Here is an 18,259-nt window from a genome sequence, read left to right on the forward strand (position 1 = left end):
TATTCAACTTTTTTTTTTTGTTTATGTATTGTGCTTTTTATCTAATAACTCTTTGTTGAAGCTAAGGTCACAGGGATTATCTCTTAAGTTTCTTCAAGAAATATTATACCCTAATATTTTACATTTTGGCCTATGATCCATTTTGAGCTCATTTTGCATCTGTTGCAAAACCATCCTTTCTCCACTGATCTGTATTTGCACCTCTTTCAAAAATCAATTGATCATATACATATGGCTCTATTTTTGGACTATATTTGATTCCACTGATCTAATGTCTTTCTTGATGTTAATACTACAGCATCTTCATTATTGTAGCTTAATAATAAGTTTTGAGGTAATGTTAGTCCTCCAGTTTTATTCTTATTTTTCAGAATTGTTTTGGCTCCCCCCCGGGAGCTTCCCTGGTATGATCTGAAACCAGCCAGAATTGTTTGGCTAAATTGTTTTGGAGTACTTTGCATTTCCCCATAACTTTTAGAATTGGACTCTGCTGTCTTTTGTGCTGTTGTTTTCCTATGTGTTATGAACCCCATGATACATTATTACTATTTTTATTAAAGCAGTTATCCTTTAAAGACATTTAAGAAATAAGAAAAAGAGTTTTATATATATTTACCTGATAGTTCTCATTTCCAGTGCTCTTCTTCCTTTGGGCAGATCCTTATTTCTTTGTCATCTTTAGTCTGCCTACCTGAAGGAATTACTTCAACACTTCTTGAAGTGCAAGGTTGGTGGGTGATGAAAACATTTGGGTTTTGTCAGTCTGAAAAAGCCTTTATTTCACCTTCATTTTTGAAAAATATTTTTGAAAGATCAGAGTTCTTGGTTGATGGTTTCTCTTTTTTCTTGCAGTATTTGAAAAATGTTTCTCCACTGTATTCTTGCTTGCATTGTTGCTAAAGAAAAATCTGATATCCTCTTTATCTCTGTTTTTCTGTACCTCTTTTCTTTGATCACTTTTAAGATTTTCTTTTTATCACTGGTTTTGAGTAGTTTGATTATGCAGTATGATAATGAAGTGAATAAAAACTTACAGTGTTAAAACTCAACAATAAAAAGACAAATAACCTAATTTGAAAATGAGCAAAGTATTTGAATTGATTTTTCTCTGAAGAAGATAGACAAAGAGCCAGTAAGCACATGAAAAAGATAAAAGGTGCTCAACATCATTAATCAGTATGGAAATACAACTCTAAGCCATAATGAGATACCACTTCACATTCACTCTGACGGCTAAAATTAAAAAAGACAGATGTCAAGAAATTGAAACCCACATACAATGACGGTGGTAAAATTGTGTCGCTGCTTTGAAAAATATTTTGACATTTCCTCTGAAAGTTAAATATAGACTTGTTATATGATTTAACAATTCCACTCCAGGTATAGACTCAAGAGAAGTGAAAATATATGTCTACACAAAATTTTATATGTGAATGTTCATAGTAGCATTATTCATAACAGACAAAAGAGGGAAACAGCCAATTGTCTACCAATTGATGAATGAATAATCAAAATGGATATATATGTGTACACACTTTATATTAGTATATTATCAGTCATAAGAAGAAATGAAGTACAGATAATTGTCACCTTGAACCAGCAAAGATCAACCTTGAGAACACTCTGCTAAGTGAAAGGAGGCAGTCACAAAAGACTATTATATATGATTCTATCTACGGGAAATGTCCACAGTAGGCGAACCTAGGCAATGGCTTCATGGTTGCCGGGGTGGGGGTGGAGGGGCCGGAGGAGGAGGGAATAGAAAGTGCTAATGGGCACGGTGTTTCTTTTTGAGGTGATAACAATGTTCTGGAGTTAGATCGTGGTGACAGTTGTACAACTTTGTGAACAGACTAAAAATCACTGAATTGTATACTTTTTCTTTTAAAACAAGATTTTTTTTTTTTTTTTTTTGAGAGAGAGCAGACGGAGAGAGAGAGCATGGGCGGGGGGAGGAGCAGAGGAGGAGGGAGAAGAGCGGAGGCCTCTGGCGGACCGCGGGCGCCGCCAGCCCTTTAGGTTGCAGGGTCCCACTCACGCGGCGGGGCCGGGGGGCCTGGAGGCGTCGGCGACCCCGGCCCCCAGCCCTGCCGCTCGCGAGCCCCCGCCTCTCGCCGAGCCCCGCCCCCAGGCACCGCCCAGGCACCGCCCCCGCCCTGGCGGGAAACCTAGGAGTGGTCTCGGGCCCTGGGGGCTGGCGGAGTCCTGCGGGTGCCAGTCACCCGAGTGGGCACCCGCGGCGCGGCTGCGGAGCTCGGCCTGGAGTCGTCGGGATCCGGGTCCGGAGGGAGGAGCGGCGCGGTGCCGGAGGGGGCAAGTGGGGGCGTTCCGGGGCAGGGCGGGGATGGCGGACGAGGAGAACCCCCGCGCTCCGGCCTGGAGACAGGACGCGAGCACGCGAGCACGCGAGGACGCGAGCGAAACCGAGCCGACTTGGCCCTCTCCCTGCTGACAGAAAGAGAGCCCTTCACTTCGCAGCTGCTCGGTGGCGCAGCGGCTCGGTGGGCTCGGTGGCGCAGCTGTTTGGTGGCGCAGCTGCTCGGTGGCGCAGCGGCTCGGTGGGCTCGGTGGCGCAGCTGCTGGGTGGCGCCCGTGCCTCCCGATGCCAGCGAGCCCCAGCCGCTGGCGCTCCCCGAGGGTCTTCTCTCCGCCCCTCGCGCGCCTCCTCCCAGCAGGCTCGCCGCCCTCCAGCCGCATTCGCACCGGCCCTGCTTCCTCACCTCCTCTCTCTCCTAGGGATCCGCGGAACGACATCTCCCTACCTGTCCTCTTTCCTGCTAAAATCACCAGTCTGCAGCTGCAAATCCAAGCACTTCTTACCCACCCTAGTTCTTGCAGGCCTTCCACACAAATTCATGGAGTCCTTCCCGTTTCCTGAGCTCTCTTGCGGGCCCACCACGCCCGGCAGGCGGTGGTGGCGTCAGTGCCGTTAATCAGTGTAGGGGGCGCGGAGTTGGATACGGTGTTTTCAAAGGCCCAGGGGTGACTTGGAGGGAATGAAAGGCGGTCAGGATGGCCAGAGGCCGAGGCTGGATGCAGAGGAGGCGGACGGGTGGGGCATAAGCCATTTAAATGAAGTGAGCCTCGGGCTTATCCTAAGGGCCCTTTGAGGTTTAAGAGGAGGGCTGAAAGGGTCCTCTTTCCTGTCAGAATGGAGTGTACTGGGTGGGGGGTGGCTCTGCCCGCGGGGAGAGGGATCAGGTGGTATAGACTAGGGTGCAGGCTCAAGAGAAGTAGACTGGTTCAAGAGCCATGTAGGCAGCAGAGGGCAAACCTTGGTGATGGGCTTGAGGGGGTGAGGAGCGGTGGGTGGGAGGAGTCAGGGAGGTCTCCCAGGGTGTGAGGCCAGCGTTGGGTGAGTGAGGGTCTCATTTCCACCCTTAGCTAATTCCCTGGAGAAATGTGGGCTGGGGGATGGGAGCGGTGTGTGGTCAGCAGACCTGCCCACTCACACTTAGGCTTCTGACCTCTGTAGCTACCAGGATTACTGGCCTCCCCATTCTCAGTGGTTTTGCTCTCTTGGACCCTTCTCTGTTCCACCTTACCTCTCCATTCTGGTGTTCCACCAGGGCTGCTCTTCGCCCTCTCATGCACAGTCCACTGTAGTGGCTTTTTCTGAGACTAACGGGTAAAACTCCCAAATCAGTGTTTCTGAGTTAGCAAAAAAAAATTGTGAAACAAAAACGCCCAGACTCCTCACCCTCAGTGCCAAGGTCCGAAGGTCACGTGATGCCTAGCCCCTAGCAATGGTCCTGCACTCTGAGTTGGGTGTTAATTGGCCATGGGCTGCCCAGCAGGAGAGCACATTGGCTCTCCATTCACTGTAGATGAAAGGTCCTGGCCTCACAGCCAGTTCCAACCCAACTGTAGCCTGTCTCTCTTCGCTTACCAGCATCTCAAACATTTCTCAAGAATCGGCTAATAGGGCGCCTCGGTGGCTCAGTTGGTTAAGCGACTGCCTTCGGCTCAGGTCATGATCCTGGAGTCCCGGGATCGAGTCCCGCATCGGGCTCCCTGCTCGGCAGGGAGCCTGCTTCTCCCTCTGACCCTCCCCCCTCTCATGTGCTCTCTGTCTCTCTCATTCTCTCTGTCTCAAATAAATAAATAAAATCTTTAAAAAAAAAGAATCGGCTAATAGATGGGGAGACTGTGGTCTGTTGCATAACTGAAACTCTCAGAAGTTCTCTCCATAAATGTATGGAAAAAGAAAGTATTGTGGAGAAGATTGGACTTCCCTGAAACCCGGAGGCTGAGTGCTGTGCGTCTGTGCCCAGGAGCTGGTGCTCTTCATTTGCCCCAAGGCTCTCAAGCTGGTTTTATCTTCTGCCAGTACCACACTTAGCTAATTATCTTAATATTTGGACTTACTGTTTGGATGGAGAGCAATAGTAAATGGGTTTGCCTTCAACTTAAAATATTTATGAGCTTTATTATTAAAAAAAACAAAAACAAAACCCCGTACAATTCCCAAACTGCCATATGTGAGGTCAGTAATGTTCGGGGTGGGGGGGTGGGGGCTGTTGAAGCAAACTCTCTCTTTATCTGTCTTTATGCTCTGGTTCCAGACCCTGCATCATGGACGCTCTTTCTGAAGCAAATGGCACCTTTGCCCTCCAGCTTTTAAAGATACTGTGTCAAGACAACCCTTCACACAACGTGTTCTATTCTCCTGTGAGCATCTCCTCAGCCCTGGCCATGGTCTTCCTGGGGGCAAAAGGAAACACTGCTGCCCAGATGGCCCAGGTAAACCTGCTTGTCACCCAGCAGAAGGGACTGCCTTTTGGTTATTATGTCCCATCACCCAGCTTCGTACCTGAGGCTCCAGAACTGCCGTAAAGCAGGGTGGGAGGGGTGCCCAGTGTGGACACACCTGTGCTTACTTCTGGCAGGTGGGGCTGCCTGGGGACCAAGACACAAAGGACAAGGCTGGGAGTCTCCTTCCCTGAGATATTTTTGGGGGCAAGTTCCCTTATTAATAATGTGGATAAGACTATCAGAATCTTATCCTAGCACTTTATCTTTGTTTAGGTAATGATACTGAAATTATTTGGAACTCTAAGCAGCTAAGAGCTCTCATTTTTGGAGTATAAGACTTCATAGCTATAATTATTCTTTAGTAAGGAAGGGGAGGTTCATATCTATTTCAGGTCATTAATACACCAACATGCCTTCCTAGCTCAGTAAGGGGATGGACAAAAATATGCAATGTGGGTAAAAAAGCACGTCTTTATTACATATACAGACGGCATGTGGACTAGTTAGTTTAACAAACATTCAGCAAACATCTGAAAATGACTAAGACTCCATCCCTGTCCTGAAGGGGTTTTATAGAGTAGGTAGGGGACATGTGCCCGAGATGAAACCTGAAAGCTTACCTCATGCCCCCACACACATCTTCACTATCGGTGTGTTAGTCAGTGTGGCTCTTTGTTTTGATATAACTTTCTTTTCCCTTGAGAGCCCTTTCTGGGGTGACTACTCAATGTTAATCATTTTTCAGCTTGTGGTAGGAAGGACTGGGTGTTTCCGTGTAGAAGGGGGCTTCTTTGGGCTTACTGAACTTTTCTGTGTTTTAGGCTAACTGATGAACCCTCTAGGAGCTTTTTTTGAGAACCTGAAGATTGTCTGGTTACTTTGTATTCAGAGACATTGAAATTCCTTATCCTCCTGTGCTCAACTGGATGGCAATGGCACTGAATATGCTAAATACACATTGCTACTCCTAGCACTCAGGGCACTTCTTTCAAAGAACTAGCTTTCGGATTCTGTGTGCACTGGCGGAGACTGAAAGTGATGTTTTTCCCCACTGGTTGTATTTCTGCCCATTTCTCCATGAACTTTTCATGCTTTTAACTGTATGTGTTGTTCTTTTTTCCTTGTAAATCTTAGAAGCAAATTTTACTTTATATAGGGTGTATTTCATACTTACGTTTTCCTTGGGATGCAAGATTTTGTAATAGCCCCCTTTTCTGAACCCCTCTTATCCTTGTCATTCTTTCCTATTACTTACCTTTTTTTTTTTCTTAAAGATTTACTTATTCGTTTGAGAGAGAGAGAGCAAGCACGAGCAGGAGGGGCAGAGGGAGAGGGAGAGAGACTCCCAAGCAGACTCCCCACAAAGCACAGAGCCCGATGCAGGGCTCGATCCCATGACCCTGAGATCATGACCTGAGCCAAAACCAATAGTTGGATGCTCAACGGACTGTACCACCCAGGTGCCCCTTCCTATTACTTATCTATAAACAATAGATATCTATTTAGGTAGAAAAGCCAATTCTTACTCCCCTGTTTTTTTTAATTTTTAAATTTTTAATTTAAATTCAATTTAGTTAACATATAGTGTATTATTAGTTTCAGGGGTAGAATTTAGTATCGGTTGCATATAACACCCAGTGCTCATTCCCTCAAGTGCCCTCCTTAATGCCCATCACTCAGTTACCTTATCCCCCCACCCACCCTCCGTCCAGCAACCCTGTTTGTTCCCTGTACTTAAGAGTGTTTTATGGTTTGCTTCTCTCTCTGTTTTTATTTTATTTTTTCTTTCCTTCCCCTATATTCATCTGTTTTGTTTCTTAAATTCCACATATGAGTGAAATCATATGGTATTTGTTTTTCTCTGTCTGATTTATTTCACTTAGCATAATGCCCTCTAGTTCCATCCAGGTCATTGCAAATGGAAAGATTTCATTCTTTTTGATGGCTAAGTAATACTCCATTGTGTGTGTGTGTGTGTACACACACATTGTGATATATATATATCACATCTTCTTTATCCATTCATCTGTTGATGGACATCTGGGCTCTTTCCATATTTTGGCTATTGTGGACATTGCTGCTATGAACATTGGGGTGTGGGTGCCCCTTCTTTTCACTACATTTATATCTTTGGGGTAAATACCCAGTAGTGCAATTGCTGGGTCGTATGGTAGCTCTATTTTCAACTTTTTGAGGAAGCTCCATACTGTTTTCCAGAGTGGCTGCACCAGCTTGCATTCCCACCAACAGTATAGGCGGCTTCCCCTTTCTCCACATTCTTGCCAACATCTGTCATTTCCTGACTTGTTAATTTTAGCCATTCTGACTGGTGTGAGGTGGTATCTCATTGAGATTTTGATTTGGATTTCCCTGATGCTGAGTGCTGTTGAGCACTTTTTCATGTGTCTGTTGGCCATTTGCATGTCTTCTTTGGAGATGTCTGTTATGTCTTCTGCCCATTTCTTGACCGGATTATTTGTTTTTTGGGTGTTGAATTTGGTAAGTTCTTTACAGGTTTTGGATACTAGCCCTTTATCTGATAACGTCATTTGCGAATATCTTCTCCCATTCTGTCGGTTGGCTTTTAGTTTTGTTGATTATTTCCTTTGCTGTGCAAAAGCTTTTTATCTTGATGAAGTCCCAATAGTTCATTTTTGCTTTTGTTTCCCTTGCCTTCGGAGACGTGTCTAGCAAGAAGTTGCTGCGGCCAAGGTCATAGAGGTTGCTGCCTGTGTTCTCTAGGATTTTATTGGATTTCTGTCTCACATTTAGGTCTTTCATCCATTTTGTCTTACTCCCCTGTTTTCTGTTCTCTCCCTCCCCCTCTCCTCTCTGTCCTTTTCTCTCTGTATCTTCTCCTTACCCCACATAGTGCTGCTCTAGTATGTATTAAATCTGCGATTAAAATGAATGTAATATCCGTTTTTTAAAAAGAGAAACCAGTATACTTTAAAGCAAAAATTTGTAGAGTATTTAAGAAAGAATTTTGCTTACAGATTTTTTGAGACAATCTTTTTTTTTTGAGAGAGAGTGTGCGAGCAGCTGGTGGGGAGGGGGGAAGCAAAGAGAGGGAGAGAGAATCTGAAGCAGACTCCACACTGAGTGCAGAGCCTGACTCAGGACTTGATCTCATAACCCTGAGATCATGACCTGAGCTGAAATCAAGTGTCAGACGCTTAACTGGCTGAGCCACCCAGCTGCCCCGCAAAGAACAATCTTGATAAATTTTAAAATTATTTTTCTCAACAGGTGCTTTCATTAAGCACAGAGAAAGACATTCATCAGAGTTTCCAGTCACTTCTTGCTGAAGTGAACAAACCTGGCACCCAGTACTTGCTCAGAATGGCCAGCAGGCTCTTTGGAGAAAAGACTTGTGAATTCCTCTCGGTAAGTTGAGTCAGCAGAACAATAAAAGTTGTAATCAAAATACGGAGTCTGAAAGAAAGATCTTGGAGAACTGAAAATTATGGTAAACATTTTTTTAAAAAATCATAATGCTATAACTGTGCCTTGAATTATTTAAAAATTGATTACTTCTAAAATTCACTTATCCATTTCTGGTTATTTGGGGCTTAGTACTTACCTATTTATAAACTCTGATATTTTAGTACCTAGTAGACTGAGATATGACCACTTTTAAGAAATGTATACTCGTTTTAATAAAACGTATGTAAGATTCCAATTTTCTTGGAACCTGAACTTTATTTAGGAATATAGCCATATTTGAACCTTTTTCCCTCAAAGGCCTTTAAGGAATCCTGTCTTCGGTTCTACCACGCTGAGCTGGAGCAGCTTTCCTTTGCCAATGATGCAGAGCAGTGCAGGGAGCACATCAACACTTGGGTCTCAAAAAAGACTGAAGGTCAGAATTACATGTTATTACCCCCTTCTTTTTCCTTCTCCCTCTGCCTTCTCATCTTTCCCCTGGTTCTCCTCCGCTCCCTCTTCCTCCCCTTGCTTTTCCTGATGCTCTGATTTGACGAGTGTTTCAGATGGTCAGAGGCCTGCTGATGGGCTGGGCTTCTTGGCGTATTTGAAACTTAATGGACTCACAGGGTTCTGATCAGATGCTCAGGTTTTCAACCACAGAGACTTAATTTTGTCCATTCTCCTGGGACAAGAAAGACTGATACAAATATCCAAAGAAAGTCATAGGCTGGATTTCCAGTTTAATAAGGTACACTGAAACATACTTTCACTTGGCCTGTAACATTCACATGTTGGGGGAATTCATCACCTCCGTAGGAAGGAGGCTATCGGTCAGATCTTCTCTGAGACATACGCTTGGGCTTCGAAATTCTCTGTGGACCTCACATACCACCACCTTCACCCTATACATTAAGCTTACTTATTCTGCTGCTTCTTTCATGTCTTCCACGTACACTCCCTTAATTAGGTTTGATAAGCCTAGATTTGGTAGGCCAACTGCAGATGCTCTCTCACGGCTGATCAGTTCTCTAGACTGAAATCATCCTTTGTTTGGTATTGAGCCTTACTCGTTTCTGTTTTACAGAGTGGTGTGTTCTGATCTTGACCCGCATGATCAACGATGTTCGAACCATTCAGGACCTTTTGCACCAACTCTACTTAGTACCACTAGGAACACTCCTATTTCTATCAATAAATCAGACAATAGAGAACAAGAGGTTGTCTCTCCTTAGAGAGTTAGCGGTTATTGCTACCATTTCTTCTTGTAATATTTGCTACTTATGCCATCTGGAGGCAGGGAATTAGCAGGGATGCTCTTAGTTCATTAGAAAGGTACAACTTGATATCTAGGGAAGAAGGGAGTATCTTTCACTTGCCCACCTTACCTTTTCCAGGAATGTCTGGTATTTTGTTTAGAGGATCAAATAGTGAAATCTCTTCCAGATGCTTCCAGAAACTCCTCAGTGCATCCATGCTACCCATTGTCAACTATATCCCCGTTGAGTCATTCATTCTGGCTGCCTCTGACATGTGGACATAGTTGTGGAATGTTAGCACTCATTGTACCTTTGGTGCATTAAACCAAACACTCCGTTTTAGCACTTGAGAGAACCTAAGTCCCTCCCAGCCCGTCTCTCGTTTCCCGCTTGCCTTGCTGTCCGACCTAGTGTAGTGTTTCTCTGAGTGATTTAGAAACCTTTCACCGTCATGGACTTTGTGGGTGTTCCCACAGCATTTATGACCTGACCATGAAAACCACTTGTATGTGTTGTTTTTTTTCTATTTCTGCATATAGCAATCCAAACTCACCAAATTTGGAAAAGAAAAGAATGTTTGGTTCTTGATTAATAACTGAGGATCTGTCAATAGCCTTATTACGATTTATTCATCACACTTCTATGAAAACAACTTAATATATTCTCTACTTTTCCTGGAAGGTAAAATTCGAGATTTACTGCCAAGTAACTCAATCAATGCAAACACCAGGCTGGTTCTTGTCAATGCCATCTACTTCAAAGGAAGGTGGAATGAACAGTTCAACAAAATGTACACAAGGGAAATGCCTTTTAAAATAAACCAGGTGAGAGAAGCTTTCAAAAATCCTTCTAGTTTCATGAAGAAATTGAATGGAAAAAGTTAACTTTGTAAAAGCATAAATGATTGGTTAGAAATAATTTTGAAACTTAACGCATTTTTGAATGAAGTTTTAAACTCAGGAGAAAAGAACTGAGAAATAAAAATAATTTGCTGCCTCTGATTTTTTGCATTTTATTACTATTCCTACTGCCTCTGATAATTTCTCCTACATTCATTGCTGCCACCTAGTTCTGGAAACTTAAGACTTTTCCTCTAAGCTTAAGTTGCTTAACAGAAAGCAAAAAACGTGTTAAGGAAGTGAGATATGTGTATGTGTTGGGCAAGTGGATAGAAGGAGTGAATATTTCTTTAATCAGATACTTGAAAAAATAAGTATAGACTTGAATTATTGTTAATCATTATTAATCTAGTATTTATAAGTTTCTAATATTAAAACTAACTGACAAAGATGTTAGTCTTGATATTGAGGTATAACTTCAATTCAGGCAGGCATTAAAATAGCTTGCCAAATCTCCCAGCCCCTAAAAAAAAAAATACCATTTTAATGCAATTAGGAAACTTGTACTGTACAGGTAGAACCTTTTTTTGGGGGGTGGGGCATAAGGTGTACTTTACATAATCAGCCCTCTAGTTACAAAAGTGGAAGGAGGAGAACTTTTTTAGCTATGATTTTAGAATTCTAATTTTTAGAATAGCTGATCCATATCAGCTTTTAAAACTTTAATGAGTATAGTAGTCCAATTAACTTCTGCATGCATATACCTCTTCTGTGTTTTTAGAAAACTATTTCCTTGGATTAGAGTATCAGAACTGAAACAACTGCATTTGAATACAGGAGGAGATATGTAATTCTTTCTACTTGCTGGCAGACTGCTTCCTGAGGGGCTCTTTACACCACTAGTCACACTGCTGTGAAACTCTTCAGTCTCTTCTTTTTTTTTTTTTTTGTATTTTTTTTTTTAAAGATTTTATTTTATTTATTTGAGAGAGAGAGAATGAGAGACAGAGAGCATGAGAGGGAGGAGGGTCAGAGGGAGAAGCAGACTCCCCGCCGAGCAGGGAGCCCGATGAGGGACTCGATCCTGGGACTCCAGGATCATGACCTGAGCCGAAGGCAGTCGCTTAACCAACTGAGCCACCCAGGCGGCCCAGTCTCTTCTTCTTTATCATAAAAACTTTTTCCAGTTAAATAGAAATAATTTTCTATTTCATTATATTTGATTATATTGTTCCCTTAGATATATTTGCCAGGCATATTTTACATGAGGAAAATCTGATTTCCTCCTGTGGGAAATGCAGAGTATCACGTTTATTTTGCTGAATAAAACATCTCCTTTCCTAGGCTAGCGCCGTATCTGTTTACCACAGATGCCTCGTATCGATGATAGGAAAGAGTTGGAACTAGCACACGAATATCGTTTCCATCATGGGTGCTGAAAACACTCCTGGAGCCAATTATAGCTCTTTTGGAAATTTTTATTGCCTCTTACAATAATCTGTTTTTAATTCCGTGCTCATCTGTTTCTTCCCGTCAGAAGGAGCAAAAGCCGGTGCAGATGATGTTTCAGGAAGCTACGTTTAAGCTTACCTATATTAAAGAGGTGCAGACCCAGGTCCTGGAGCTGCCCTACGAGGGTGAGGAGCTGAGCATGGTCATTCTGCTCCCGGACGACAACGTGGATCTAAGCTTGGTGAGAACCCCAGGGCGCCCTTTGCGTCCTTCTTGCTGGAACTCAAGCACCACTTTGAACATTTATGTTTACCTTTTGAGTCAGTGATGTGGGCAACCAGGAAACAGAGCACAGTATTCAGGCTCTCGTGCTTTGGAACCAAACTGTCACTCAGGACCTACTTCTCCCATTATTATCTATGTGATCTCGCCAAATTCCTTAACTCTGTTTTCCCACCTGGAAAACAGGGATGGTGATAACATCTGCCTGAGAGTTACCATGAGGATAAAATGGGGGTGGTTCGAGTAACAAGCTTAGCACATTGTCTGGTACATAATAAGCCCTGAATAAATATGATCCGTTATTATTATCATAATCGTTGTTAGCATTATATTTTATTTCTTTATTTTTTTAAAGAATTTATTTAATTGGGGGGGGGAGAGTGATTGCGCATGAACAGTGGGGGTAGGGCAGAGGCAGAGGCAGAGGGAGAGGAGAAGCAGACTCCCTGATGAGCAGGGAGTCCAGCGCGGGCTCATGACCCAGCTGAAGGCAGACACTTAACCAGCGGAGCTGCCCGGGCACGCCTGCATTATATTTTAAATATCAAGAACCCAAAACTCAGGAGAGCAGAGCCAGAAAGAGCTCCAGACGGCACTCCCAACTCACTTTGCTTCCTTTCAGCATGCATCCCTAGTGTGAGAGTCATCCATGGCCCAGGAGCTTCTAGGCCCAGGCGCTGAGGGGCACACAGCACTCCCAGTGTCCTAAGGGGCCTGTGTGAGCCGAGCTGCAGCCAGAGGCTCTCTGTGTGTCCTTGCCACCTGCCGTCTCTTCTTCAGAAGGTACACAGGATTGCACCTCTGGCAAATTGCTCCAGCAAGAGCCCTTTCTTTTCCAATCGTTTTTCTTACCAGCAATGCCTCATCTTCAAAAAATAAGCACAGTTAAAAAGAAAATCACAGTCAGCTGGGCATTGAGCGTTGTCAGGATGAAAGATGTGTCGTAGATACTGTTGGGTAAGGAGAGGACCAGCCGCTCGTTGTATGCCTCGGGGCTGCCTCACGTGCCGCCTGCTTGGCAAGGGAGCGTGGTTGGAATAGCACAAGTCTGAGATCTCACGGATTTCTTGGCGCAGAAAGGTGCCCCTGGTCCCATGGGACAATCACCACCCATCTCCGAGAGAAGGAAGGGTACGTGGGTGTGCGTGGCCTTATGTACGGAAGTATGAATTTTAAAGTCTTAATTCTGGTCCTTCAGGTGGAAAAAAATCTCACTTTGGAGAAATTCAGAGCTTGGACCAAGCCAGACCGTATGCAGAGCACCGAAGTGGAAGTTTTCCTTCCGAGATTTCAGCTGGAAGAGGATTATGACATGGAATCTGTGCTCCGGGGTCTGGGAATGGTTGATGCCTTTCGGGAGGACGAGGCTGACTTTTCGGCAATGTCAGGCGAGAGAGATCTGTGTCTGTCCAAGTTTGTGCACAAGAGTTTTGTGGAGGTGAACGAGGAAGGCACGGAGGCCGCGGCCGCATCAACTATCTTGGTTGTGGAGTGTTGCATGGATTCTGGCCCCACGTTCTGCGCCGACCACCCCTTCCTTTTCTTCATTAGGCACAATGCAGCCAACACTATTCTGTTCTGTGGCAGGTTTTCCTCTCCATAAGGGTGAGCATTCCCCTCTTTCTGTGTCCTCCTGCCCTGCTCCACAGCCCCGGAAAATGGGCCTTCGAAGCGCAGTGCAAAGGTGAGGCCAGATGCCTCAAGCATCTCAATCCCATGCTTGTCTACACCCAGCTCTCCCCATCCTGACCACTCATTTGCCCTACTTAGCCAAGTTCATGGGACAAGAGACCTTAATGATTCCCTGTAGTATTTAAAGTGCAGTCCGAATCCGATAGGATGGAATGCGAAGTTTCCCTGAATGGCCCCAGACTTACTCCCCTCTCATTCCACTTGTAATTCATTCTAGTGACACTGTGTTCTGCCTTGTACCTCAAATCTGGTTGCATACTTGCCTTAGCCTGTTTCAGTAGTAATAAATGCTGCTAGCTGAGGCTATTATTTTATAGTCTGCCTGGTGCATGGGCTTTTTAGAAAGCTTCTTTAATGCACATTTTTATTTTATCTTTGACATTCATGCGTCACTAAGTAGGTGGCAAGCAGGGCATCAGGCATTGGAGACAAAGGGGGCGGAGTCATGGTCTTTTGACACCTGGTCTTTAATACTCAGGCCAGAGTAGCTTTTATGACAGGTTGGACGAGGTCATGTCCTTAAACTTATCATGTGATCTCCTCATAGGGATCCCCTTTCCTTCTGTTCTTGTATTTTCTTCACCTCCAACTCTAACAAAAATTCCGCTCAACTCTTAAAAGTTCATTTCCAATGTCATCTCCAGGAAAATTTTCCTTTTCTACATCAGCAGGTGTGCATCTTTGAACTCTTCATTGCATACTGAGGGAGGGCATTTCTCTTATGGCGGTTGATTTATTTATTAATCATCTGTGTTCTCCAACTAGACCTTAAATTCCTCAGGGGGTGGGACTATATTTTACATGTCTATGTGCCGTGTACAGTCCAGTGGTAAGTAATTTGATCGTAGATGAGCTCTGTAATTTTTTAAAAAAGTGATTAGCTATCAGTGACATTATTGGGGCCTTTTTAAAGAATTTGTTATTGAGGTGAAATTCACATAGCATAAAGTTAACCATTTTAAAGCGAACAATGCAGTGGTCTTAGTACATTAAAAATGTTGTGCAACCGGGCGCCTGGGTGGCTCAGTTGGTTAAGCGACTGCCTCCGGCTCGGGTCATGGTCCTGGAGTCCCGGGATCGAGTCCTGTGTCGGGCTCCCTGCTCGGCGGGGAGTCTGCTTCTCCCTCTGACCCTCCCCCTTCTCATGTGCTCTCTCTCTCTCTCTCATTCTCTCTGTCTCAAATAAATAAATAAAATCTTTAAAAAAAAAAAATGTTGTGCAACCAAAAAAAAAAAAAATGTTGTGCAACCACCACCTTTATCTAGTTCCAAAAAATGTTCATCACCCCAAAGGAAAACCCTGTGCAGTTACTCCCCCCACCCCCAATCCAACTCCTGGCAACTGCCAATCTGCTTTCTACCTCTATGGATTTACCTACTCTGGATAGTTTATATAAATGAATTATATAACATGCGACCTTTTGTTTTTGGCTTTTACTCAGCATGACACGTTCATTCATGTTGTGGCATGTGCTTCATCTCTTTTTATGATTGAATAATATTCCACCATATAGCTGTAGCATAAGATTTGTTTATCCACTCATTCATTGGTGGACATTTGATTTGTTTCCATCTTTTTGCTATTTATGAGTAATCCTTCTACAAACATGCACATACATGTATTTGTTTGGATAGCTGTTGTATAAGGGTTCCAGTTTCTTCATATCCTTATGAACACTTGTTATTTCCCACCCCTCTTTTTATAGAAAAATGATGGCGTCTCTAAGTGGGTAGGAAGTGAAATCTCATTGTGTGTTTTATTTGCATTTTCCTATGACTAATAGTGTTGAGCATCTTTTTATGTGCTTACTGGTCATTTGCATATCTTCTTTGGAGATAAGTCTATTCAAATGCTTTGTTCATTTTTTCATTGGGTTGTCTTTTTGTTGTGAAGTTGTAGGAGTTATTTATATATACTGGATACAAGACCCTTATCAGATACATGGTTTGCAAATATTCTCTCCCATTGCTTAGGTTATATTTTCCCTTTCTTGATAATGTCCTTTGATCCACAAAGGTTTTTAATTTCAGTGAAGTCCAGTTTATCTACTTTTTCTTTTGTTACTCACTTATGGTATCATATGTAAGAATCCTTTGCCAAATCCAAAGTCACGAAAATTTACAACTATTTTTTTCATAAGACTTTTATGATTTTAGCTCTTATATTTAGAACGTTAATCCATTTTGATGTATATGATGTGAGGTAGGGGTCCAACTTAATTTTTTTGCGTATGGGATATCAGTTGTCTCAACACCTATAATTGCTTTTGAATTGCAAAAGGATGTTGATAATAGATAAAAAAAATAATATCTAAACAAGTGATAAGGTGAAAAATTATACAGCTGGCATATATATATCAAATCCATTCCATGAATGGAATCCACAACCAGACTGAAAGAAAATATTATAAAAAATCAGTAAGGAATTAACACTAGGGTATACAAAGAACTCCTGCAAATCAAAGAGAACAAGGCAGTCAGTTAGTAATCAGAAAAATACAAATAAAATACCATGAGATTCTATGCTCAACATCCATCGGATTGGTGTCAGGAAGTTGGACACCGTGCAGCATCAGCCAGAAAGTAGGGAAATTTAGGAGCACTCGTGGGAACAAGAACCAATATGGCTCAGATAGGAAGCAATCTGGCAGTGAACTCAATTGGTGTCTGCTCTGGGCTCCAGCAGCTCATTTCGGGGTGTGTGGCCCAGTGCTGTCATTGCACAGGTCCCCAGAGGTACGGGCACGAGGGGGTTCACTGCAACTTCTTTTATGTTGGCAATGAATTGGAAGCTACCTAAGTGTCCATCTCAATGGGAATAATGAAGGTGTGCACATACTTTTGCCACTATGTAAGAGTTAGACTAAAGTACAAAGTAGGTGTACATTCAGTCTTACGGATAGATGATACTGAGTAAAAAATACATATATATGTGTATATGTATATCTAGTTTAACAACTTATAAGTTTTACTTATGTAGATTAAAAATCTCTGCAGTATATATTATACAAGGATACACACCTACTGTATTTCTTTTTATTGGTGAGAAACTTTTCATAAATTTTGCTATGATGTTTTATTAATGAACAGTTTTTTTATCCCAGGTTTTCTTCCGTAGTGATTTTTGACACTGCTTTCAATTCTTAGAAATACTTTCCCATTGAAGCCAGCACGGCACCTATATTTTCTTCTAAACTGTTATGTTTTTAATTGATTTAACTATTTAATCCATCTGAAATTTGTTTCTGTGTTGTTGACATTCAGGAGAAAATATAATTGTATTTATTTACAAATGGCCAACTTCTCAACATTAATTGTAAATAATCTGTTTTTCCCTAGTGTTCACGGTGATTTTCTCATCTTCATTCTTCAAGGTGAACATCAGAATAATTTTGCAATACTCAAAGTAATGTTTTTAACTTTGGTATTTTTTGGAGGGATTAGTGTGACATTAAACATATAAATTTGGGGATAAATTAATCTATTTACAGGGTTTAGTCTTGTTCAGGAAATGTGAGGAGTCTCCATTTATTCAAATCTTTTTTATCTCCCTCTCTCTATATATATTTATGTATATATATATAGACAGAGAGAGAGAGACATAGTTTTGTTTTTCTTGTTATGGTATTTCTAAGTTTTATTGTCATTATAATAATTGTAGTGAGAGCATTTTTCCCTCATTTGGTTATGGGTGGCATATAAGCAAACGAAGTTTAGTACATACTAAAGAGAAACATCATTTCTCCCTCCTCCTACTAAATACTTTTGACCCCAGTTGTGTGGGTTTTTCCACACCAAGCAGTTCTCCGCTTCTCAGGGACACCGACTGGGTGCCTTACAATTTAACTGAATTTTATTTTTTCCGCAATAGAAGAATTTAATTCATTTATATTATGCAATACTCTGCAGAACATTTTTTTAAATTGTGAAGGGTCTATATGCAGTTCCTGAAAAAGGTCATGAAAACAAATTAAGTGAAAAATACAGCTTTCAGTACAACGTGCCTACATGATGCACGCATTTATGTGAACAGACCCTGTATGTCTACACGTAAATTCACATATGTGAGTCTCTGGGAAAAGGTTTAAAAGGCTAAGCCTTCACCTTTAACAGAGGTTATCTCTGGGAAAGGTTTTGAGGGGGAATGGGAGGAAAACTTCCAGTTTTTACTCTCTGTGTTTCAATATTATTTAATGTTTCAACTAGGAAAATCTAATCCTGTGATCTGCACATAATTCAAAGGAAGAACTCCAGGATATAACCACATGTGTAATTCTGAGTGACACGGTATTGAAACTGAAATAAATCTACATAAACAGCTTTAAAATATTTTATTCTTGGCTTTTAGAATAAATTTTAATAAGAATGTCAGTCAAACATGTATCTTCCTCTTTTCATGAATAAGGTTCATTTCCAGCTTTTTTTTAAAAATTATTTTTCAAAGCTTTATTTCCTGTTCTGTGAGCTGACTTCATATACTTTGCTCATATATTCCCTAGGGTTGTGTGGATGAGGAGGAGTGGTTTCACACTTTTTTTTTTTTCTTTAAGATTT

The 18,259-nt window shown here is 42.2% G+C and overlaps 1 protein-coding gene across 3 annotated transcripts; it reads left to right on the top strand.

Moving 5' to 3' along the window:
- The first annotated feature begins 2,131 nt into the window (after nucleotides 1-2,131).
- Nucleotides 2,132-18,032, top strand: SERPINB9 (serpin family B member 9). 3 transcript variants are annotated; one of them, XR_010413539.1, is made up of 8 exons: nucleotides 2,132-2,313; nucleotides 4,566-4,743; nucleotides 8,005-8,142; nucleotides 8,500-8,617; nucleotides 10,122-10,264; nucleotides 11,817-11,972; nucleotides 13,212-17,079; nucleotides 17,912-18,032. XR_010413539.1 is itself a non-coding variant. In XM_045866465.3 (7 exons), exons 2-7 carry the CDS (start codon nucleotides 4,576-4,578, stop codon nucleotides 13,614-13,616), a joined length of 1,128 nt encoding a protein of 375 aa, XP_045722421.1. In that variant the 5' UTR covers nucleotides 2,132-2,313; nucleotides 4,566-4,575; the 3' UTR covers nucleotides 13,617-18,032. The 3 variants fall into 3 exon arrangements, 2 of the variants coding, with proteins under 2 accessions (XP_045722421.1, XP_064453341.1); XM_045866465.3 differs by having other exon boundaries at nucleotides 13,212-18,032; XM_064597271.1 differs by lacking the exons at nucleotides 2,132-2,313; nucleotides 4,566-4,743 and adding an exon at nucleotides 7,114-7,254 and having other exon boundaries at nucleotides 13,212-18,032.
- Nucleotides 18,033-18,259: the final 227 nt, after the last annotated feature.

The sequence above is a fragment of the Mirounga angustirostris genome, unplaced genomic scaffold, assembly GCF_029215605.1.
Source record: "Mirounga angustirostris isolate CCGP_5_RB_7025 unplaced genomic scaffold, mMirAng1.0.hap1 SCAF_8, whole genome shotgun sequence".
NCBI classification, from domain to species: Eukaryota; Metazoa; Chordata; class Mammalia; order Carnivora; family Phocidae; genus Mirounga; species Mirounga angustirostris.